Genomic DNA, 25,313 nt, shown 5'->3' with positions numbered 1-25,313 from the left:
AATGTTGCCTGCTGTACTGGTAAATGAGCGATGTTGCAGGCAGCAGCCTCCCGCTATGGTGAGCCCTGAGGATCTCAGGACAGAAACAGGATGCCCACCATCAAGCAGTCAGTCACTGCAGCCACCCCCAACCATGCACCCTGGGGATACTGGGATGAGAAAGCTCAGGATGTTGGTTCCAGATAGCTGAGGTGCCTATCAAAGGAATGAGCCAGACTCTTGATTCTCCCCATAATTTAGCAGAAAAATGCTAAATTGCTTAACTTGAGATGGCTGGTTTTCTTTAATTGCCTGTCATCTTTTGATGTTCAGAATACCTGGTCTTTTTTTGCAAAAACTCCTATACATATCCTGGTCTCTCCCTTACCTCTCTCAGAACTATCTTAGAGGTTGCATCCCAGACTTAAATCCTCAGTTTTGTCTGGCAAATAAAACGTAATTCTCAGCTTTTAGTTGTGCATTTTTTTTTCAGTCAACACAGTGCTGGGAAAAGATACCCAAGCCCGTGCTAGGTCCCAGAGCCGCAGGACAGGCCAGGGGACTGTGGGATCCCTGGGCTTCAGTCCCACCTGAGTCCTTGTGAAGAACAGGCTCGGGCAGCTTGCCCCGAAGGCAAGTTTGTCCTTCTACTGAGTTGCCACCTACCTCCCTATAACCTGCACCCTGTCCGACCTCTCCCCAAAGTCCTGTGGTCAGTCGGGCCTCTCCTCCCTGCCCAACCATGATCCTCACCTGGGCCCCTTGTGGCCTGTCTTCCAGACGCTCGCCGGCCAGGCACCATCCTCCCGGTGCTCCCAGCTTTGTCTACATGCCTCTTAAATAAGGGTTTACAGGGCTGGGCACCACCCTCCCTGTGTTCTGAGAGGGGCAGAACCTTCCATCCCTTGCTTGAACTAGACATGTCATGAAAGGCTCTTTATTTGGATCTCTATGAATATGTGTTCTGACTCCTTGCCTAGTTTCTAAGACTCTGAGAGTCTGTCTTAACCTTCTCCCTCCACCGCCCAGTGCCTAGTATGTGCCCTGCGCTTGCTCTGCCGTTACTCACACCTGCTGGCGAGGTTGGCAACGACTGCCTTCAGGCCTTTGGCTCTTCTGATTCTGCACAATACCAGCCTGGAATCTACACTACCACGCCAGCCAGGGGTGACACCCCCATCACGACTGCCACCACCCAGCCCCTTCCCCCAGGAGCTGAGCACAGCGGCCCCCTGAGCTGCTATGAGCATTACCTTTACAACAGTTTGGAAGCCTTGATTCAAACTACAGAACCAGAGCCCTCAGGCAAACAAACCTCTGTGCTAGAGAATTTCACTCCTGCCCTGACTTATAGCACACCTCTTCCCTTTATAACACCACGTCGTATTATTGTTCTAACTCCCGTGTGTTAGGCACTTACAATGTGCCCAGCCTTGGTTGCGCACCTTTGGACAGGTAATATGGATACACACCTCTCCTTATCTCACAACTTTCCTCATCAATCACTTCCACTCGTCATCACAGCCCAGGAGGTCTCCCTTTCATAAACTTAGGAGACGATGAAGGGGCAGCCTCAGATCAAAAGCCAAGTGGAGGTGGGAGGGCCGCCGCACCACAGTGTGAGAAGTCCCATGGGCCGTGGGGTCAATGGTGCAACGTTCCTGTGTCGACCCCCCTTGGTCTCAGGATCCTGGAGAGGAGGACCTGGCTGTCCTGTCCAAAGTTTATAAGCCAGGACTTCCTACTCACCAGGCCCTGGGCTTAAAGGCCTCTGCGTGTATAAGACCAGGTTACAGCACCGGGTCCTCCAGCCAGAGAACCTTCTCCAGACTAACCAGAGATATCAATATAAATCCTCCTGCAGGCAGGACCGGCCACCAGACTCCTTCCCATGGCTGCTGTCCTCTGTGGACCGGCCAGAGGCTGAATCGAAGTCCATGACTGTTTCCAATGGGCATCGGAGGCATCATGGATCCCACCGCCCACATGCCCAGACACCTCTGAGGTCCGTTGCTCCCAAACAGAGCAGGAAGGGTTCAGGTCATTCCTGGACCCACCCACGCCTGCTCCCGGAAGTAGTAAACAGCCCACAGGTGACTCAACCAGCAGGTTGTGGGGGCAGAGGGGCAGGTGGTGAATAAATCCCATTTTCCTTTCAGGGGAGATTTGTTTAGGTGTCAGCTAGTCTGGAACTCCTTCCCATCGTCCCATCCACCGTGATAGGCAAGCCTGTGTCTTCCTCTCCCTCTCTCACACCATCTCAGCACCCTCGTCCTCTGTCCTGGTGGGGTTGTCAGGTTCATGGCCCCAAAAGGGGTCACCTCTCTGGGGCTCGGCTATCAATGTGTGCAGAGCTCGCCCAGCCCCATGGCATGCCTATTAGCAATCAGTCTCCTGCTGGGCCGGCCTTGTGGTAAATAAACTTTCATGTTCTTATTAAGTGATGGCTGGTGGTTTGGAATCACTACCCTGGATCTGTTTGAGGTTGATTCCTTAATCAAAGCTCTCAGGCTCTCCTCCGCCCCCTCACCACTGAAAGGTTATCATTAAAGAGAAAAAAGGCTCTTTGATTTCTGTTGCTGGGCCTGCCAACTTGGATCTGGGGCTCCAGGTGAGGTGGGGGGACGCTTGGTTTTACCCCCAAGCCTTGTGTTCAAATCTCATCTCTGCCAGCAGTAGCTGGGTGAGATAGGGCAAGTCATGGTGTCTCTCTGGTCCTTGGCATCCTTCTTCAGGGTGGTCTCAGGTGCGGTGAGCTTGTGTCTGACAGGTTGCTAAGCCTGTCAAGCGCTGTGAGCGAGTTAGTCCTAATACCTGGTCACAGCCTCATTCTCAGACCCACATTCAAGACCCTCAGGGTCAAGGGCTTCCATGGAGCTTCCTGGAAACAGTGGACCTTCCCTAAGGCGCCTTGGACAAGAACAGGGGGTTAGAACCAGCCCACGGCATTCACCCTAATCCTCTCCCAGAGGTACCCCCCAGCAAGAGCTCAGCCCCTGGACTCCCCCATTCTGCTTTCTTCACCTCTCCCCTCTTCTTATCTACATCTGTGCTTTTTGAAGGCAAGAGAAACATGGAGCTAGTGCCTCCATGTAGCTGGATAAATAATTACTAAATAAATAAATAAAAGTAAACAAAGAAAGCCTCCAATGAGCTTGAATTGCTGCCGTGCTGAGAGGTAACTGGCAGACTCGATTTAATTATAAGATTCAGAGTTGTAATGGGGTGTCGGGGGCTCCAGGAGGATTTCAGTAATGGGAGGACAGCAGGGTTTCCTGCCTTCCCCGCTGGCTCCTCTCCGAACCTCACCATCCACTTTCCTGCCTTGCTGGGTGGGCGGGAAGTTTAGCACTGTTGTGGGGGGTGAGATCTGGCCAACCCCGGGCCTCTGCTGCTCACCAGCCTCACCTCCCAAGATGGCCCAAGCCACGATGCACTGGTGGGCAGGCCCGAGTCGGGAAGTATGGATGGAGGGGCAGAGCCTGGAGGAAGACACACTCCCCTACACCCGTCCCTCCTCTGCCCCAGGGAAAGGGTGAAGCTTCTGGGTGGGCGCAGCCCTGGCAGCCAGGCATGGCATGCTGACCAGACTGTCAACAAGGCATGGTGACTGGCCTGGCCTGGCCTCCCTCCTGTACTGCTTTTCTACCCAGAAAGTGGAGGGAGCGGAAGCCTGGTCCACTCCCTTCCACCCTATTCTTGTGTGCTCAGTCTCTCGGTTGTGTCCAGCTCTGCAACCCTATGGGCTGTAGCCTGCCAGGCTCCTCTGTCCATGGGGTTTCCCAGGCAAGCATACTGGAGTGGGTTGCCATTTCCTACTCCAGGGGATCTTCCTGAGCCAGGGATCAAACCCGGGTCTCCTGCATTGGCAGGCAGCTTCTTTACCACTGAGCCACCGGGAAGCCCAACCCAAGTACCCTGAAAGACCCATACTCCCCGCTCTCCCAGGACACCTTTCCCTTCTTCCCACCCTCTTCCCTGGTGCCAGGTTAGAACAAACGTCTCCCTCCACTCCTGCCATGACCAGTGGCCTGGGGACCAAGGCTGGCCATTCCCGCCTGATTCCAGTGAGACATTCTTTAAAGCCAGTTCACCGCCCTTATGGGACCCTCTTGGTTCATCCGCAGCCTTCATGATTTCATTTGGGCTGTAAATGGGTGACAGGAAAGTTTGTAAGCACAAAATTAAACAGCAGCAAGGCTCCCGCTGCTCCCCCTCCCCCATTCCCACTCCTCCATACTTCCCTGCCCTTCCCCTCACCCCCACCCTGCCTCCCTGCAGGCTACCCTTCCTTCTCCAGGCCTGGACTTGCCAGGGGCCTAACTCCCACGAGGGCTTCTCAGAACTCCCTGACTTCCTAGAAGTGCTGACCTGATTCACCAGCACCCTCTAGACACACATGGTCCCCTTCCTCTGTCTGCGGTCTCTGCAGGTCACCTGGGCTCTGTGTGCAGCATCCAGGCTGCGTTCCTAGCAGAAGAGTGCAGCCCGGGCCCTGGGGTCAAATGGGCCTGGGATTGTGTGTGTGTGTGTGTGTGTGTGTGTGTGTGTGTGCAGATGATTTCTATTTTCTTCTTTGTATTTATTTATTTTTAACTAGAGGGTAATTGCTTTACATTGTTGTGTTGGTTTCTGCCATACAGTACAGTGTTAGTCGCTCAGTCATGTCTGACTGTATGATTCCATGAACTGTAGCCTGCCAGGCTCCTCTGTCCGTGGAATTCTCCAGGCAAGAACACTGGAGTGGTTTGCCATTTCCTTCTTCATGAAATCTTCCTGACCCAGGGATCAAACTCGCATCTCCTGAATTGCGGGCAGATTCTTTACCATCTGAGCCACCAAGAAAAGCCCAGGTTCTGCCATACATCAGACATAGGGATACATGTGTCCCCTCCCTCACGAACGTCCTTTCCTCCCTTGGCTCCTCCACCTCCCGGTTAGGGGACTTTGGAAAATTGCCTAGCTTCTCTGAGCCCCATCCGATCAACGTGACTATGAATCTCTGTGAGTGTTAAAGCCACAAACCACGTTCATAGGCTCCTACTGGGCCCCTGCCTTCTGGCATTGAGCTGGGCGTTAAGAAGACACAGGTGATGGGGCAGGGGCACGTGGGCATGGGGGCCCTCAGGCCTCCTGCTGCCCGTAGCTTTGGTCCACGGGCACTTCGTTGGTCCCACTAGAAAACAGACAGGAGGGTTGCCCTCTTTCTGCCTGGCCTCCCGGCATGATTGACTGGCTGTACCAGGCTCAGGCTCCCCAGGGGCAGGCCACAGCTGTTGAGCATCTGGCCCCATTCAGACATTAGTCACCAACTCCCAACTTTCTCCTAGGAAAAGTCTAAAAGCCTTCCAGGCATATGGCTGTCAGCAGTCCCCGTTCCTCTCAGGATAATTGGACTGATGACAGGCCAGGGGTGGGGGAGGGGTGGGAATGGCCTTCATGGTACAGTTTCTGTGTCATGGTCCCCCACAGCGCAATTAACCAGTGGGATTAGACATCTCAAATCAGGGGTGGCTGAGGGAACTTTGTACATGTGACAAAATGTCCCTATAAAATTCCTCCACCAGCATGATTAAACTTTCCCCAAGCCCCCGCACCTCTCACAAAGACATGATACTAGTAGTCCAAACACCTCATTTATAATCGGGTTTTCTGGCCTCCAAACTTACTAGCTGTTTGACTCTCGAGTTACTGTTTCATATTTTGAATTATCTGTTTCGTATTATTAGGACCAATAACAGTACTCACTTAAAGAATTGTTATGATAGAAGATAAAGCATGCCAAGTTCTCAGCCCAGGGACTAATCAATCATAAGTGTTCAGTGCATGGCCACTTTAATGGCACTGGTGAATTAAGTGAGCCTGGTCCAGGGAGACGACACGCCAGTGGAGAGGGGCAAGGCTGAGCTGCGGCCAGCCCCTAGGGGAGGAGTGGGCAGGCGGTCCCATGACCAGTGTGCAGAGGGGTGTGGCAGACTCTGCCTATGTTGCGGGCTGCAGTGATGCCCAAGTGGCCCAGAGGAAGGCCACCACCCAAGTCAGCTGGTGACCGAGTTGAGATTCCAAGGAATTAGCCAACTGGGAGAAAGACCTCAGGCAGTAACTGAGGGTAGGGGGTGAGCCCAGCCTCAGAGAGAAAGATAAGGAGGATGAAAACAGTCAGGGAGGGTCTCAGAGAACCAGCCAGGGGTGCCAAGACTCAGAATTGGTGAGGAGTTCTTTCTCACAGAGAAGGGAGGCCAGTATGGAAGTCCCCAGCCATGCCTCAAGCTTCACCACTCACAGCTGGCAAACTTCCTTCCGCCTCTAAAATGTCTAATTCTTTATCCACAAAGACAGGAACAATAATGCTTAGGTTCATAACGTTGATGTGAGGGTGAAATAAGATGAGGAAAGTAAATGCCCAGGGCTGTCTTTTTCCTGCCCTTGATGTACAGACACAGGGCAATGAACAGAGATTTGGAGAAGCCAGAGGACTGGGGATCACATGGGCACCAGATTTCCTGCAGGCACATGGGACCTGGGGCCAGCAGCAACGCAAGCAGTCATGGACCCCACAGCTAGAGATAAGGAGTCGGCTAATATGCCGTCTGCCTTGGCCACTCTGTGGTAGGGCCATGCCAGGCAGTAAATGGCATGGCTGAGGCAGTTGAGAAGTCAAGAACGGGCAAAGGGCTACCCCGAGGTTGGTCCTTGCTGTTGCAGAGAGCACAAGGGGCTTCCTATCAGATAAGGCTCTGAAGGAGCCTGACTCAGGGGACTTCCTGGGCGGTCCAACGGTTAGACTCCACGCTTCCATTGCAGGGGTCATAGGTTCGATCCCTGGTCGAGGAACTAAGATTCCACATACCACACAGCCAAAAAATAGGACCAAAGAAATGAGAATGAAGGAGCCTCGCTCCCTGCAGGAGCTAGTGAAGAAGGGTTGGTGACTGCAACAGCTTTTGGGAATTATCTCAATGATTGCTAACACTTCCTCAAAGAGGAGCCCTGGATGTAAGCTTTGTATGAAATTCTTTGTTTTTAGAACTGAATTTAAGACCACAGCTGTTTCAGATTTCTCTTATAAGAATTTAATTGGTATGTAATAGCATAGTTAATTAAATACAAATCAATAGTTTAAGGGAACTAATTGATACTTAATATGAATGGGGAGAAAAACTTAGTTCTAATATAATTAACTCATATGAAATTAGCAATGAAAGAGCAATTATGTCTTTACAACAATGTAAAGTTTATAGTGCTTTAATAAACTTAGCATTAGCAAGCAATGAGATTCAAAAATTATGAAACAGGTATTATTGGGCTATTAAACATTTATTACTTGTCCTCAAGGCCCAGAGTCATGCACTAGTCAGAATTAATAAACTTTTACTATCCCTCTCTTCAGGACTCTTTCCTAGAGAGCTTGATCAGTAAACTGTGATCTTTGCGTGATTTACGGGCATCCTTATTGCCTGGGATGTGAGTGATTATGCTGAAAACACGAGCAGGCAGACCCAATGCAGAAAGCAGTTTAGTAGAATCTCGGCGAGAACTTTCCAAACATGACACTCCAGCATCCTGCCACCCAGGGGTCCATCGCTGGGCAGAATGGCTTGTGATGAGAGAGGCCATGGGTACTGACACCCAACCAAGGCAAACGCTAGACAAGTCAGCAGCCCCCCAGGCCCTTTGAGATGACCACCCCACCCCATACAACTCCTTTTTCCTCCTCAAGACACTTAAAGCAATTATTGTTGTTCATGTAGAAATAACTCCAGCTCAGCCTCGTGACACTTTTTTAGTTGAACTGCTGCTTGTGTTCGACTTGACTTTCACAGGCTAAAAGTCTCCTGAGAGTCCCTTGGACTGCAAGGAGATCCAACCAGTCCATTCTGAAGATCAGCCCTGGGATTTCTTTGGAAGGAATGATGCTAAAGCTCAAACTCCAGTACTTTGGCCACCTCATGCGAAGAGTTGACTCATTGGAAAAGACTCTGATGCTGGGAGGGATTGGGGGCAGGAGGAGAAGGGGACGACAGAGGATGAGATGGCTGGATGGTATCACTGACTTGATGGACGTGAGTCTGAGTGAACTCCGGGAGTTGGTGATGGACAGGGAGGCCTGGCGTGCTGCGATTCATGGGGTTGCAAAGAGTCGGACACGACTGAGTGACTGAACTGAACTGAACTGATGTCCTACCTACATCAGTGGTCCTCAGCGTTTTTGGCATGAAGGACCAGTTTCATGGAAGACAGTTTTTCCATGGGTCAGGGGGCTGGAGGGGTTGGTTTCAGGATGATTCAAGTGCATTACATATACTGTGCTCTTTATTTCTATTATTATCACATCAGCTCTGCCTCAGATCATCAGGCATTAGATCCTAGAGGTTGGGGACCCCTGCCTTACATAACCAGCCAGATTGTAATCCCATTGGAAGGAAGCTTATGTTATGTATTTTTGTCTTGAGCATCATGCCTCTCGAGTGTTTGGGGTTAAATTTTTAAAATATTGATTTAATTTGACTGTGTTGGGTCTTGGTTACAGCACGCTGATCTTCGACCTTTGTTACATCATGTGGGATCTTTTCTTGTGGTGCACACACTCTCCAGTTATGGCACACGGTCTTGAGAGCATGTGGGCTTCAGCAGTTGTGGTGTAGAGGCCTAGTTGCTCCACAGCCTGTGGGATCTTCGTTCCTCGACCAGGGATCGAACCCGCATCCCCTGCATTGCAAAGCAGATTCTTAACCACTGGACCACCAGGGAGTCCCTGTGGGTTGGGTTTTGTAGCTGCCAGTTTGTGAGTGTGTGCTGGTGGTGGAGGGGTGGTGGCAGCATCATATCGTCATCACCTGATGTCACAGGTTAGGGTTAGAGCCTGTATCACCCTCCTGCTTTGTGTGTAAATTGTCATCACGTGAATTGGTCTGTAGACCACGATATTCGCTCTCCAAGGGCAGTGAAGTCGCTTTAAGATGTGTTTCTTCAGATCTGAACTCATGCTCATGTGATCATCCAGGACCTGTCTACTTGGGGATCTTTCAAATACAGGAAATCCGTCATGCACCGTTGTCATCCATAATCAGCTTCCTCGCTCCCTCCAACTCCCCACTGAAGACCCTGTGGGGTCTTCCCGTCCCCTGCTTGAGCCTCTCTGGCCCTTAGCCTATTGTCTAGGCTGAGAAGCATCTCCTGAGTTGCCACTTACTCTCTGTTTCAGGCACCTGTGGTCTCTGACCTCGCCTGCGACACCCCCGGCTGGTCTTCCCGCCTCGCTTCACTCCTCCAGCCCCGCTGACTTGTCGCTGCCACACTGATCTTCAAAGATGCCACCTCACAGCTCATTGAGTCACCCTGGACAGGGCATATCACTCCCTGAGTCACCCCTTTGGCATCTGTTTAAAAAAAAAAAAAAAACACAAAGGAAGAGGGGAAGATTTGATCACCTCTAGACTGCATTCTGATGTTTCAATTTCACCCTTGTTGGGGGTTTCTTCGAGCACCTTTACACCAGGTGCTGTCTCATTGGATTTGCATATAAACCAAGTGAGGAGGGTCTTACGAGCAGTATCCACATTTTGTAAATGAGAAAAGTAAAGCCCAAAGAAGCCCTGGGGACTGCTCAGGGCGGAAGCCAGGCTCCGGCTGGCGCTGGTGGTTTTGCAGCCCACGCGGCCCCACTGCCCCCAGGTGCTCTGCGTGGCTCCCGCCAGGTCCAGCTGACGTCTTTGCCATCTGCTCTCGGGCACCAGCTGGGGAGCTATTTTCAGCCCCTGCTCTGCTCTCCCATGTCAAGGTGGTGGGGGTGTGGAGGCTGCGAACGTCCCCCTGAGAAGCCCAGGGTCTTTTCACCTGCCTTCTCGTCTTGGGCTGTCCTGGGAGAGCAGGAAGAGGGGGAACATATCCACGCATTGCCTCTTGCTAGGTGGGTTGCAGTGGTCACACAGCTGCTCTTCCCCGTCTGGGCTTGCCTTCTCCTAGACGTCATCTGCATCCGTGCTAAAATGACCTTTAGAAGATGCAAGTCTGGCCTGTCTTCTGCTAAGCACTCTGTAGAAAAAATACAGACTCCAAGGCAAGGCTCACCAGGTCCTCCAGAATCTCGTCCCTGGCTCTGTCTCCTGCCTCACTTTCTCCACTCCCAAAATCTTCGCTACAGCCACACCAAACTGCCTGCCCACCACACTCTATTTCTTGTTCAGTAGGCTCCTAGGGACATCCTCCATCTAATAGCTTCAGGTAATAAATGGATGCCAGTGCTGGGAAAGGGCAGGAGGGCAGCAGGATAAAGAGACGACAGAGGTTGAGATTGTTGGTTGGCATTACCCACTCAATGGACATGCGTTTGAGCAAACTCTGGGAGATGGTGAAGGACAGGGAAGCCTGGCATGCAGCAGTCCATGGAGTAGCAAAGAGTTGGACACGACTTAGCAACTGAACAACAGCAAACGTGAAGGGATAGTTCTCAGCAAGTGTCCCTGGACCATGGTGACTGGGCAGGGCAGGAACAGGTGGGCTTCCAAATGCCTCAGATAGCCTCAGGTGAGGAAGCAAGACCCAGCACCCATCCACTGTCACCAGCTCTACCTGTGATTACTTCACAGCCCATTCATTTCTGGCCAGGGCACCAAGCGAGCACTCTTTGGGCAAATGTCATCCACACACTGACAGCAGGAACGCTCAAGGCATTCTGGGTTGACATCAAGACACATAGCTAGTGGCTTTCCTGGGAGCTCAGTGCTAAAGGATCCACCTGCCAATGCAGGAAGCGCGCATCCAATCCCTGGTCCCGGGAGATCCCCCATGCCTCGGAGCAACTAAGCCCGTGCACCGCAACTATTGAACCCACGCTCTAGAGCTCAGGAGCTGCAACTGCTGAAGCCTGTGCACCCTAAAGTCCGTGCTCTGAAACAAGAGGAGCCGCCACAATGAGAAGCCCATGGACCACAGCTAGAGAGTAGCCCCTGCTCTCTGCAGCTGGAGAAAAGCCCAAGCAGCAGCGAAGACCCAGCACAGCCGGAAATAACTAAATAAATAAATGAAAATTTAGAAGACACATAGCCAGCCCTCCCTCCCCACCTTCCCTCTTTCCCATCACCTCTCGTGCCCACCACCCCCACTGTCCCATCTTAGCAGCCCCTCTGACTGCTCTCTAGCCGGCTGGTGCCTCTCAGGAGCCTTCTGAGTGGTCATGTGCTGCTACCCTCTTCGTCCCCCATGACTAAGGGACAGAGGTCAAAGAGTCTTGACCAACAGAAATAGCCAGGCCACAGAGAAGACCGGTTCCTCCCCTCTTCCTGTCTGTATTAGCTTGCTAGGGCTGCTGTGACAAAGGGCCACCAACTGGATGACTTAAACATTAAAAAAGGTAATGTCTACCAGTTCTGGAGGGCTTCCCTCATAGCTCAGTCGGTAAAGAATCTGCTTGCAATGCAGGAGACCTGGGTCCAATTCCTGGGTCGGGAAGATCCCCTGGAGAAAGAAATGGCAATCCACTCCAGTATTCTTGCCTGGAAAATCCCATGGACAGAGGACCCTGACAGGTTACAGTCCATGGGTCGCAAGAATCGGACACGACTTAGCGACTAAACCACCACCACCACCAGTTCTGGAGGCCAGGAGTCCACAAAAGACACTGGCAGGATTGGTTCCTTCCAAGGGCCTGAGGAATGGCTCCCTTCTGGCTTATCAACAACCCTCTCCATGTTCACATGGCATTGTCCCCGTGTGAGTGTCTGTCCCAAATTTCCCATTTATGAGGACACCAGTCATGTTGGATTCCGTGCGTGTGTGCTCTGTCACTCAGCTGTGTCCGACTCTTGCAAACCCATGGTCTGTAATTGGCCAGGCTCCTCTGTCCATAGGAATTTTCAGACAAGAATACTGAAGTGAGTTGCCATTCCCTTCCCCAGGGGATCTTCCCAACCCAGGGATCCAACCTGTGTCTCTTGACTGACAGTTGGCTCTTTACCACTGCCCTACCTGAGAAGCCCCGTATCAGATTAGAGTCCCCCTAGTGACCATTTTAACTTGATTACCTTGGTCAAGTCTCTATCTCCAAGTAAAGACACAGTCTGAGATGCTGCGGGCTTCCCTGATAGGTCAGCTGGTAAAGAAGCCACCTGAAATGTAGGAGACCCTGGTTCGATTCCTGGGTCTGGAAGATCCGCTGGAGCAGGGGTAGGCTACCCACTCCAGTATTCTGGCCTGGAGAATTCCATGGACTATATAGTCCACGGGGTCACAAGGAGTCGGACACAACTGAGTGACTTTCACTTTCACTGAGATATTGCAGTCAGGACTTCGGCATCAGGTTTAGGGAAACCCAGTTCACTCCATGATCCCACAGGACCGCTGATCTCTGCTGACACTTCTATGTCTGTCTTTTAAAAAATATTTATTTGTTTTATTTATTTGGCTGTGTCGGCTCTTAGCTGCGTCCTACAGGCTCTTCACTATGGAATGCGTGATCTTTCATTGAGGCGTGTGGGCTCAGCAGTTGTATCATTCAGGTTTAGTGGCCCTGAGGCATGTGGGAACCTAGTTCCCTAACCAGGGATCAAACCCGTGTTCCTGCATTGGAAGGTGGATTCTTTACCACTGGTCCACCAGAGAAGTCCCTCAGTGTCTGTCTTCATTCATAGCATCGGCTAGCCCTGGGATCATAGCACGAACCCTAGGAATTAAGCCAGAAATCAGACCTGGATTCCAGCCTGAGCACTGGCCAGGCTAGACTGTGCTTTGGCCTTGAATTGTCGTTTTACTTCTCTGAGCCAGTTTCTGAAACCAAAATGGAGGAAATCACTTCTGGCCTTGCCTGCCTCACGGAGCTACTGTGAACACCCAATAAGACAGTGAGTATGACAGTATCGTGAAAAAATAAGTATCCCACAAATGTGAAGTAATATCTCCGCAATACCATGATTACTAGGAAGAATAAAGGAATCCTCAGGCTAGAAAAAGTCCCATCCTCACCCTCAGCAACTGAAGGAAAACCATTCCTTTTATGAAGCCATCTTTTTTTATACCTCCCGAGAGGAAGCTGCACATTTCCCAGACTCCTATTCCATGAATTACAGCGTTCATGCACTCCAGGCCGTCCTCACCTGACCTAATCCCCTGTGGCTCGGTCAAGCCCATCTGACCCATTCTCTCTGGCCTGGGTCACTGCCCATTATTTCTTAGTCATCTCTTTCACTAAATCAGACTTTTCCTGATCGCTCGCCATGTGCCAAGCACTGTGTTTTGGACCACGGACCCTGAGCCTAAGAAGACACTATCCCCACCCTTCTGTGGCTCCCAGGCTAAAGGCTGGCAGTTCCCGGGGTGCAACCTGGCTTTCTCCCTAAGAAATATACCCCTTCTCAGGCAGTGCTTCCTTATGTAGGGTGTGTGCGTCGAAGGCGCTTTAGTCATGTCCAACTCGTTGCACCCCCTTGGATTGTAGCCCTCCAGACTCCTCTGTCCATGGGATTCTCCAGGCAAGAATACCAGAGGGGGTTCCCATGCCCTCCTCCAGGGGCTCTTCCTGACCAGGGATTGAACCCATGTCTCCTGCGGCTCCTGCATTGCAGGCGGATTCTTTACTGCCGAGGCAATGGGGAAGCCCCTCCTTGGGTAGCAGTGTCTCCTAACTCTTTGTTCTCCTGAGACAGCACCCTCCACACCTTCACAGGCAGGTGACCCTGGCCTTCTTTGCACTGAACTGTCCTTCAAGCCAGGATGACTCCATTCACGTCAGTCTTTTTCTGTGGACCCGTTCAGTGCATCTGGTGGTTCTGCTACTGATTAGTGCTTAGCCAAAAGCTGCAGCCCCAAAGTCTACATGGAGAAGACCTCAGCCTCTTGCTGTTTTAAAATGCACATCTGGAGGACTTCCCTGGTGGCCCAGTGCTTAAGACCTCACCTTCCGATGCAGGGAATGTGGGTTCGATCCCTGGTTGGGGGTCTAAGGTCCCATATACCTTGAGGCCAAGAAACCAAAACATAAAACAGAAGCAATATCATAACAAATTCAACAAAGCCTTCAAAAATGGTCCACATCAAAAACAAACAAAAAGTCTTAAAAATAAATAAATAAAACGGGTATCTGGGATCTGACTCCACCATCAGTCCCATACCACCTGACAAAGAAGGTGGCCGTCTGGTGGCTGACCCAGCTCACAGTGTGAACGATACCTCTTCTATCACATTCCATCATCTCTCCACTAATAGCCTGGTTGATCTGGCTTGTTGGAATCGTAAGCTGTTGGTTCGTGCGCCCTGCATGTTTCTCTCTGGTCACTATCTTTGACCACACCTGCGTTTCCAGATTCTCCTGGAATCACACCTGGGCCCTGACCTGCTTCTTCATGTATCACCAATAACCTCTAATTTACCTCTGCAAGTCTCTCCCGAGAACATCCTCAATTTTCATATATGGATAGCCAGCTCATTCTCATGTATTTAATCCCCCAACCTGCTCGTTCTTGCAAAGATCCCAGTGGCTTCTCCCCACTTTTCAGTAAAGACTTAGTCAGAGAGCCCTCTCTCACTTAATAAATTTCTGCAGTGTGCTTATTAGTGCCTTGTAATATAGATGCCTAAATAATTAAGACTAACCCACACGTGTCAAATTAAATGAGCCAAATACATTGAGAAATTGCTTTGGCCTCCATTTCTTTTATTAATCAGGTTTTTTTAATATAAAAAAGAAAGTCTTTTCCTGCTCATTTGCAAAAATCAAACATGGTCCATGAGAATCTTACTTATAATAACCGTGTGTACATACAGCCTCTTTCATTGGGCAATACCCCTGGTGGCATATTACATGACATAGGACAGGGTGGGTTGGGGTGGCAGAGACAGTCAACTCAAAGTCAGCAGGTGATCCACAGTCTCTAAATCTGTAGGAGGACCATGCCCCTCCATTTCCCTGAGAGTTGAGGGGATAGTCCAAGAAGCCCTGCAGGAACACTGGCCGAAATTCACCCAGAATCTTCTGCCCACACTCTTCTGCCAGAGTTTGTTCCTGGGCTCAATGCAAGAACCCAAACCCAAGCTCCCTTTCTCATTAGGAGCCACTGCTGATTTACTTCAGATGAGCATAGGAAGTCAGTGGAAAATATAATAGGAATCATCAGCAATTGTGTCATTCTCATGATGAACAATATGCGTGCAGTTATAATGGGCTGGTTAACTCTGAATGTCGTCAGCATGTTGAGGTTTCAATAGGGTCCTGGGCTAGAGGCTTGTTTGCTGGGGCTCAGAGCCACCTCATAGCTAGAGCTTCTGCAGCCCCTCCTCCTGGCAGGCTGCATTCCTGCCTCTTGAAGGTGGTTGTTAGAAAGAATCCACAAATATAGTAAGTAAACATCAAAGGGGCTTTGATCCGCATGGCTTTCGACAGAGCAGGAGCCCCTGAAGAAAGGGCCGAGGCCTTGGATGAGGGAACTTAACATCGTCAATTTGGGCGCCTGAGATGTAAGGCTGTTTGAAGTGAGGGCGTTTTGGCTGTGCCTTCAGACGAGCGAGCGTGGAGAGAAAGGAAGAGAAGTGAGTGCCTTTGGAAAAGGCACACTCAGATCTGCTTCTCTGCTCTTTACTGATAGTCAATAAACCCCTTTAAAGAATCAAGAGATCAAAGCCCGCGACCTCCCTGGGCCATGGCATTCCGCCACCACCCACCATGCTTTGTTTTCCTCTGGGGCGGGAGCCCCTGAGCTTGACTTATCTGTGTCTCTTGGGCCCTTTCATCCTGCTGCTCCGAGAGGCTGGGCCTGGACCACAAGAGGTGGGGGGAGGGCTAGAGGAGAAGGAGCCCAGCCTCTATACACTCTGGCAGTCTAGATGCCGACTGGCCAGGGCTCAGAGTATCACCAAGTGTCGGGGAAGAAGATGCTGTGACATAACCCTCCGTGGCACCCTCCTTCTCTAAGAAACTGATGGAGGGAGTAGCCAGGCACCTGGGAAGCTGACGAAGCCTGGGAGGAGTTGCTGTCCCATCCCGGCCTCTTGAAATCATACCCCTTATCCGTTTTCCCAGTTCATGGCGGCTGCCACATCTGTATGACTTCAAAGCAAAGAGGTAGGGGTGCGGAGGCTACAATAATCATGGGAAGTCACTTAACATTTTTGAACTTCAGTTTTCTCATCTGCATAGTGTGAATAGTAATAACCCATCTGCCTCCCTCGTGCAGTGGCTGTGGGGAATCCAAAGAGAAACCTGTTTCAGAACCCACAAGTGCTGATGACGAATCAGGAGTAAAGGTCAGATGTGTGTGCACACTAAGTCACGTCTGACTCTGCATGGAATGTAGCCCGCCAGGCTCCTCTGTCCATGGGATTCTCTTGGCAAGAATACCGGAGTGGGCTGCCATTTCCTACTTCAGGGGATCTTCTGGATCCAGGGATCGAACCCATGTCTCTTGAGTCTCCTGAATAGACAGGCAGATTCTTTACCACTGCACCACAGTTAGGGCAAAGGATAGATACCGGAGAGGAAATCTTGACTGGTTAACCAAGGTACTCCAGTCCAGGGCTGATATACAATGGGCACTGATTTTCAGAATATCGTCGTGCGGGAAAATTGGTCTCTTGCATTTGCTACCTGGAATCATTGTTCTAACTTGTTGTTTTTTTGGGTCAAAGTCTTCTGGGACCCGAGTCTATGTCTTATGTTTCTTAACCATCCCCACCCCTGTGCTCCACACTGAGTCTACACTCCTAAGTGTCTGATGACAATGCTGAATTGTGCCTGAATGTAAGGATGAACAGGGATCCTCAGCCCCAGACATTCACTCTCTCCCAAAAGTAGACTCTTTCTGCCTACACCTTGACTCCTGTATACTATGTGTAGTAAGTCACTTCAGTCATGTCCAGCACTTTGTGATCCCCTGAACTGCAGCCCACCAGGCTCCTCCATCCATTGGATTCTCCAGGCAAGAATACTGGAGTGGGTTGCCATGCCCTCCTCCAGCGGATCTTCCCGGCCCAGGGATTGAACCTGCCTCTCTTATGTCTCCCACTTTGGCAGGCGTGTTCTTTACCACTAGCACCACCTCGGAAGCCCCTTGGCCCTTGTGTCTTCCCCTAAATTCTCCACTGTGTCTGGTTGTGCTGTTCCGTCCTGGACACCACTGGCTGGACTCTGCCTCTTCTCTGGCTTCACCACAGTCCCGATGTAATCTGGGCATACCCCTTTCAAGCCTGGGGACTCATTAACCTAGAGAGTAAAGGTTATGACTGTGGACTCTGCCTCTTGTTCAGAGTCAGGCTGCCTCTGTTCAAACTCTTGGTTCTGCCACCTACCAGCTCTTTCATCTAAGACCACCTACCTAATATGCTCATAAATGAGGATATAATATAAAAATGGGGATAACAGTGGTAAATCATAGAGTATATCATAGTGGTACCTCAAAGAGTTGTTGCAAAGATCAAATAAGCAAATTATTGGCCTTAAGTTATGCCTGGACTGTATAAAATAGATAACTAATGAGAACCAACTGTTTAGCACAGAGAATTCTGCTCAGTGTTCTGTGGTGACCTAAATGGGAAGGAAATCTGAAAAAAAGAAAAAAGAGGGAGAGGATATATGTATAAGTATAGCTGGTTTACTTTTCTATACAGCAGAACTATCGGAACGTTGTAAAGTAACTATACACTGATAAATAAATAAATACAAATCACATTCGCGACATCTTAAAGTTATGAAAATCCTAGAAATAAACCTGATGAAAGTTTTGAAAAAAATCATGCCTGGACCAAGTGCTTTCTAAATGTTTGTTGAATAAGTAACCCTTTTGTAAGAGCAACAAGCTTCACATCTCTTGCAAAAGGACCTTCGCTGACCCCTGACCCGTTCCAAGCTCACCCATTCTGCTTTTCTTCCAGAGCTGGGCCTCCAGAAAAGAGGATGCTGTCTGGTGCTGGGCTACATGACCAAGGACAAGTTCCGGAGAATGAATGAAGGTCAGTGGGAACCTGCCTTCTCAGGGGTGATGCGGAGGGAGGAAGCTCTGCCTACAGCTGTGGCAGCAGGAAAAAGACCCTGGGGCTTCTCAGAAAGGACAGCAGACCGATGAGGCTCATTTCCATGAAGCCGTTCAGATAGCAATGTAGGGAAGAAACATTGTGTGCTGATTTATGAGCATTTTTTCCTACTCTCTTCCTTCCTCCCTTTAGGTCCCCTCCTTCTCTTCCTGTCTCTTCCCTTCCCTTTGTCCCTCACCTACCCACCTGGCCCAACTAAATCTGCTTCTGTTATCTTTTCTAATCCAGACCTGATGGCCTTTCTTCTTAACATTCATATTTTTTGAATGCTAATTGAATTAACGGTGCCTCACAGGGGACTTGGGAGAATACTAAAGAAGAATAAGGCAGAGCTCTTTATTCTCAAAGGATTTCCACTCAAAAACCTGCCCTCTTTCCCAACTCCTTCAGCCCTACCTCTCCCTCTTACTCATAGGCCATTCTGTCTTCCTCTAGCACTGGGTCTTTCTTCGGACGCTTGACTGGGCCACAGAAGGCAGGAGGTGGTGGGGTGGAGAAGGTATTGGCATTCATGTGGAGGCTGGGGCATGAGAGGAATGCTGCCACTTCTGGGGCCACTGTAATAAAGAGCCAATCCCCTCATCCCCAGCCATCTGTCTCCGTGCAGCTAATAACCCTCTCCATCAGATGCCACAGATTGTTTGTCAGGATTCAAAAGTAGATAAACAATGGCTGGGGATGCCATTTATTCATTAAAGTCAGACAAATGAAGCCCTGGCTTCTCACTAGCCCAGATTGCCGTGAGCCGGGCCCCTCCCTTCCCAAGGCCCAGTGCCCCCTGTAGCCTCATTCCCATTCCAGGCATAGAAAAGATAGCACACCTGTACCAACTCTAGCCCCAAACTTAGACCACAGCATAGCTCCAGCGCCCTCTTCCTAAGCTCCTCAGCTGGCTCTCCTCCAAGCCTCTAGACCATGACACCACACTCCCACATGCTCCCCAGACCTAATGCCTCACCAGCTAGAGCTTTGTTGCCAGGACCCATCATGGTGACAGTTTGACAACAGTTAGGTCAGTGCAATTAAGCACAAAGAATATCACCTCCCTGGTTTCACTGCCTGCCTGTATAAGAAGGCAACAGCATCAAGAAGCTACTTCTTATTTGTAGGAGCCCCATGGCTGAGCACAGCCAGCACTGAGGCTGCATTTTCTGCATCCTGCCAGTCAGTCTTCCTTCCTCACTTTTCTCTCAGCCCAGCCCTCCCTTCCCACCACCACCTTCTTGAGTGTGCAAGGCAGTAACTTCTCATTTGTGGGAACTGACAGCATGGCTCTGTCCATGGTGCTGAATAGACACATTAGCTTGCTGGCAATGCTCATTAGAGAAGCTAAAATGAGGCTCCCAGGGAATGGGGGAACCAAAAAAGTCACGAGCTGGGGTGGATTTGAAAGCTCAGGTTCCAAGTGTCTGACCCCAATAGAAGGATACTGACTCCAGATCTTGGGGCCTGTAAAGAATCATATCACAAAGGATGACGAACATGATTCGACTCCTCACACTTTTCATAAGTGGCTCGGGCTGCTATAACAAAATACCACAGACTGAGTGGCTTAAACACAGAAATTTATATTCTCGCAGTTCTAGAGACTGGAAATCCAAGATCAAAGTGCCAGCATGGTCAGGTTCTGGCGAGAGCTCTCTTTGTGGTGTGCAAACAGCAGCCTTCCCACTGAGTCATCCCACGGCAGAGAGAGAGAGAGAATGCTCTGGTGTCTCTTCTTATGTGCGTGTGTGCGTGCATGCTAAGCCTCTTCAGTGGTGTCTGACTCTGTGGGACCCCATGGACTGTAGCCTGCCAGGCTCCTCTGTCCATGGGATTCTCCAGGCAAAAATACTGGAGTGGGTTGCCATGTCCTTCTCCAGGGGATTTTCCCAACCCAGAGATCAAACCCACATGTCTTATGTCTCCTGCATTGGTAGGTGGGTCTTTTACCCCTAGCGTCACCTGGGAAGCCTGTCTTCTTAAAAAGAAGTTTAAATACATTTGCTGTAAAGAGAGATACAATGGTAATACCCTGAACAAGAGCTTAAGGAAATGGTAAGAAAAACAAATGCACCCTTAATAGCTCCTTAGACATTGTTCAAGTAAAGAAGAGGGGAAGAAAGGGGACTAGAAGAGGACTTGGGGGCAAGACTAGGATCTGATTACTTCTAAGAATGGTTAGCCTTACTTTGTGCAACAACTAAACTAAGACAGCATTTTAAAATTATTTTATTTTAATTGGAGGATAATTACTTTACAATATTGTGGTGGTTTTTGCCATACGTCGACATGAATCAGCCATGGAAGTACATGTGTCTCACCATCCTGAACACCCCTCCCACCCCCCTCCCCACCCCATCCCTCTGGGTTGTCCCAGAGCACTGGCTTTGAGTGCCCTGCTTCATGCATCAACCTTGCACTGGTCATAAGATGGCATTTTAACAGTCTTTATGTCTTTAGTTTGGCTGGGTCGGGTCTTGGCTTTGGCACACGGTACCTTTGTTGATACATACAGGAGCTCTCGTTGTGGCCAGTGGGCTTCTCTAGTGTCCATGTGGGATCTTAGTTCCCCAAACAGGTATGGAATCCATGTCCCCTGCATTGGAAGATGGATTCTTAGCCACTAGACCACCAGGGAAATCCTTTTTGTTGTTCAGTCACTCGGTTGTGTCTGATTCTATGTGACCCCGTGGACTGCAGCACTCCAGGCTCCTCTGTCGTTCACTATCTCCCAGATGGCATTTTAAATAGGTTTTTCTTGTTAAAAAAAGTAAGATGCCAAAACAACGCCCCTTCTCTTTGAGCCTCTTTTCAAACACACACAAGCCACAAAAATGGGTTATTCCTTTCAATGGATTGTGATCCACTTGGCTGGGAATGAGTGATTCTAGGTGCTTTAGCCCAATTTATATCCTCCCCCTAGTAAAGATGAACTGAGAATCAAGCAGGAGGCAACAGAGGCATCAGCAATGGCCGGGAAGTAGCAGAGCAGCTTGCCCCCCATCTCTGCCTTCCTCACTGCCTGTGGTTCTCGGCTCTCCCAAATGCCCCAGTGCACATTCATGCCCACACACAGTAGCTGCTGCTGCTTCTAGGTAAACAAGGAGATGAGGGGGTGGCAAGCAAGTTAAACCACCCTGTATGAGGAGTTACAAATCTCAGCTAACAAAGAGGAGACAGGATAGGAGGTAGGTAAGTCGGTGGGGCCGAAGGGGAGATGCTGGAGGTCGGTGGGCTTTGGTCCTGGAGGGGTGAGAGGCATGAGGAGGGGAAGAGGGAGGGGCCTGGAAAGGAGGCAGATGTCTCTCTGCTCCCACTCCAGCCAGTCTAGCTACCCCAAGTGCCATATTACATATTTTTTTTCTCTTTCAAAAGCTCACACACTCAAACCCCAGCACGTCTGCACATAACAAAGAAGCACCAGCAAGCATGGGGAGCTGTTTTATGGTTTATAATTATCTTGTACCAATAGTCAAAATGATTATAACTTCCACATATTAATAATTGAACTGGAATAGCAGCTATGACATAGATCAAGAAGCAGACATCTCTGTCCACACTGCCCTACACACCTTGCTATAAATTGAACACTTGGTACAATAGTTTTTAAAAATTATAATTTTTTTTTGCCCAGATGTTGAAATTAGTGAGATACTGGAACAATTATCTGCTTCTTCTATTAAAGATAAGATGGTGATCATTATATTTGCCATTTAGTATAAATAAGCAAGACCTACTTGTGCTGCACTGAGGTATATTTGCTCTGTTTAACAGTATCTAATAGAGTGTCTGTCACCCAGGAAGAAGTGGTCCCCTATTTCATTTGTTTCCTTGTTAATTTTTGTATCTTTTTTTCCCTCCATTCTCCCCTCCTTGCTACATTCCCCCCAAAAAATAACAGCTTGAGAAGGAGCAAGAGAAAAATAATGAATGAACAGGAGCTTTATAGATCTGGGGTTTATCATAAGCTAGAGTAATCGCAATTGGTGCTGTTAAACTACACAAAGCAATAAAAAAGAAAACACTATTCAAAGATCGTTTAAGGAGGCATGTGATAGTTAATGAGAGGTTTGCTCTATTTGGGAGCACGTAATAGCTTCTCGGGTAGAATCTGCAGCATTTGCAGGAATGGAAGTGGTCGGTAAAATATGTGTGTGTGTGTGTGTCTGTGTGTCTGTGTGTCTGTGTATGTGTGTCTGTGTGTTCTTTCCTGTTTGTGCTCAACGTATCTGAGGCATCAAGTGGAAATATGGACAAAAATCAATGAAAGGCCGACAAAAAAGGAGCAAATAAAGACAGACTAGGCATGAGACTGTCACGTTTGTTTGACATAATTGTCTTCATGTGATTAAGTACATGGTGCTTTAAGTAGGAACTGCTGGAAGGAGATCATTTATTTATTCATCAAACAGTCAATGAACACGCACCATAAAAATAATACCAATTTTTCATAATAAGTGCCAGCTACTGTTCTAAGCTCTAGAGCTTCAAAAGTAAAGAAGACGAGATTTCCCTGGCGATCCAGTGGTTAAGACTCTGTGCTTCCACTGCAGGGGGCATGGCTTCGATCCCTGGTCTGAGAACTAAGATCCCACATGCCAGGCAGTGCGGCCAAGGGGGGAAAAAGTAAATAAGCTATAGTCCCTGCCCTCTCGAGCTCCGGATAAAAAACACAGTCGCATCTCAGGGTTCCTGTCACCTCCAAAGAGACCCTGCCGGACCACCTTACCTAAGTGAGATTCCCCCCTTCCCCCACCATTGAGCTCCGTTGTGACAACCAGCCTATTTACTTGGTGGTACTTACGCTAACTGATGATTATTTATTACATTGTCCCACCTAAGAGTTAGCTTCAGAAAGGCAAGGATCCTGCTTTCCTTGCCAGTCCCTGGACCTTAGCCCAGTGTCTCACACATAGAGACTAACCAACCATTTTGAAATTAAATAATTAGTTTGTGGGCTTCCCAGGTGGCTCAGTGGTAAAGAATCCACCCACCAATGCAGGAGACATGAGTTTGATCCTTGGGTCAGGAAGATCCCGTTTAGAAGCGAATGGCAACCTACATTCATGCATTGGAGAAGGAAATGACACCCACTCCAGTGTTCTTGCCTGGAGAATCCCAGAGACGGGGGAGCCTGGTGGGCTGCCATCTATGGGGTCGCACAGAGTCGGACACAACTGAAGCGACTTAGCAGCAGCAGGCAACCTATTCCGGTATTCCTGTCTGGGAGATTGCATGGACAGAGGAGCCTGGAAGGCTACAGTCCATGGAATCACAGAGTCAGACACGACCAAGCAACTAAACAACAAAACAATTAGTGCCATGAGTGTCAATGGAGGAATCCAGAAAGCTACCCACGGGTGTAAGGGGAATCTGGAGAAGGAGCTCAGTAGACAGAACACTCTGACACAGAGCGCCAGTCTTCAGGTCCCCAGCAATTCCCTATGACTTACCTCTCTGCCTCTCCTCCAAGGCCAGCACTACAGTCCCTCTTGGGAAGCCAGGATCCATGCAGATCGGCGGAGAAAAGGGCTAGGAGGTGAGGCTGCCCGGGATGTGTCTGTCCTGTAGCCAGCTGCCCTCCTTCCTCACCCCTCCTACTGATGGACCATCTTCTCATCTAGGGCATCGCTAGGCAGGTATTTCCCGTCAGAGCTGCAGGGGAATTGCTCTCACATCACTCACACACACACACACACACACCATTCCCTTCTCTCTTCCCATCCTTCCCCCATGACCCACTTCTCCTGGAGGGCCCAGAACCGCTCTCCATCTCATGCACATTGCTTGCCCAGGGTGGACCCTATCCACGGGCAGAACAGGAAGCTCTCCCATGGTGTCAGATGAGGGGCTCTGCCTGCCTCTCAGAAAGCCCAGTCCTCCTCTATGTTAGAACCTTGAACCACCCCAGGAACTACAGTGCAGCCCACTCACCCAGGGAGGCCTGGGGTCGATAGGAAGTTGCTGGAAGAGGCAGGACCACAACCCGGGTCTGCTGACGTCCAGTCCAGTGCTCTTAAAATGCAGAAAGAGGGGGCTGAGGCCACAGTCAGAGGGGACGCCCCTAAGGCTTTGGCTTGAAAACACAGAGAAGGTGGAAGGGGCGGGAGAAAGTGGGGCAGAACACAGGAGACTGTCAGCCTGATGTGGGAGAAAGTCAGGAAAGGTGGAGAGGGGGACACAGGCCAGGGAAGACCCTTTCTTTCTACAGAACCAGAAAAGCCTACTGGGCCATAGATTAGCAGTGGGAAATGAGGGGGAATGGAGGGGGAAGGAGGAAAAGGATGTTTGAGGCAGTGGAGCCCTGGCCTCCCTGCTCGGGTGTCCCTTTGAGGCCGAGGTGGACCTGCCCGTGAGGCTGCCATCTGCCCGGGCTGCGTATGTGGTAGGGGGCGGAGTCCGGGACCTTCAGAAGCACAGGCACCCTCTGCTTCTTACTCAGTTATGGGAAGCAGGTATGCCTCCCGGCTGCTTTCATCCTCCCTGTGGTGGTGGTTTAGTCTCTAAGTCGTATCTGACTCCTGTGACCTCATGGACTCTAGCCCTCCAGGCTCCTCTGTCCATGGGGATTCTCTAGGCAAGAATACAGGAGCGGGTTGCCATGCCATGCCATGCCCAGGGATCTTCCCCACACAGGGACAGATCTCACATTCCGTATCTTCTACACTGACAGGCAGGTTCTTTACTTCTAGTGCCAGGGCCCACAGTCATTTTCCTGAGACAGTCTCTTCACTGCCTGCCAGAGCCCCCGGGGTGCTGGCTAATACTGTCATTTTGTTAGCTGGGGCTTTGGGGGTGCATTTTTTCTTATTTCATTTTTCTTACTGATGTGTTTTCTTCTACTGGGCTGCAAAGCCGATTATTTGTATAACGTCCCTGTTTATTATTTATGGCAAAACTCAGATTTCCAGGGTGCTTTATGATTGTTATTTAATTTGCTCGGCGCCTTGGAACATGGGTCGTCCATTTTCATTCTCCTGCCTTGATCCGACTGTGGATTTCAGAGCTTTTTCCCAGGCCTGTTCCTCCAGCCACCATTCCTACCAGGAGACCTGCTTGGCTAAAGCAAGCTGGGGGCCACCTCAACCACAGACCCTGCCAAGCTCCTTCTCGGACTTCTTTTCGCTCGCTGTTCTCTCCAGTTCTCACCAAGACCTAGAAATGTTGCCTCCTGAATATCTCTCGAACCCATCCACCTCTGTCCATCTGACAGCCACTGCCCTCACCCATCACCACCCTCCCCGACCTGGGCTACATGTTCGCTCTCCTAACTGGCTTCTTGGGTCCATCAAGCCCAGCCCCTTCCCTCCCAGTTCATTTTTCACACTTCAGCC

General features: G+C 50.0%; 1 protein-coding gene across 2 annotated transcripts in view; it reads left to right on the top strand.

Moving 5' to 3' along the window:
* The window catches only part of KIRREL3 (kirre like nephrin family adhesion molecule 3), a 603,489-nt gene that overhangs the window by 456,679 nt on the left and 121,497 nt on the right, over nt 1-25,313 (top strand). For both annotated transcript variants that reach the window (XM_070365160.1, XM_070365159.1), the window contains exon 2: nt 17,836-17,913. In XM_070365160.1, coding sequence (XP_070221261.1) covers nt 17,836-17,913 — 78 coding nt within the window. The remainder of the gene's footprint in view (nt 1-17,835; nt 17,914-25,313) is intronic.

Source organism: Bos mutus, chromosome 29, assembly GCF_027580195.1.
Source record: "Bos mutus isolate GX-2022 chromosome 29, NWIPB_WYAK_1.1, whole genome shotgun sequence".
Lineage (NCBI taxonomy): Eukaryota > Metazoa > Chordata > Mammalia > Artiodactyla > Bovidae > Bos > Bos mutus.
The sequence above is the reverse complement of the archived record's forward strand: the minus strand, read 5'-3'. Positions and strand labels throughout refer to the sequence as shown.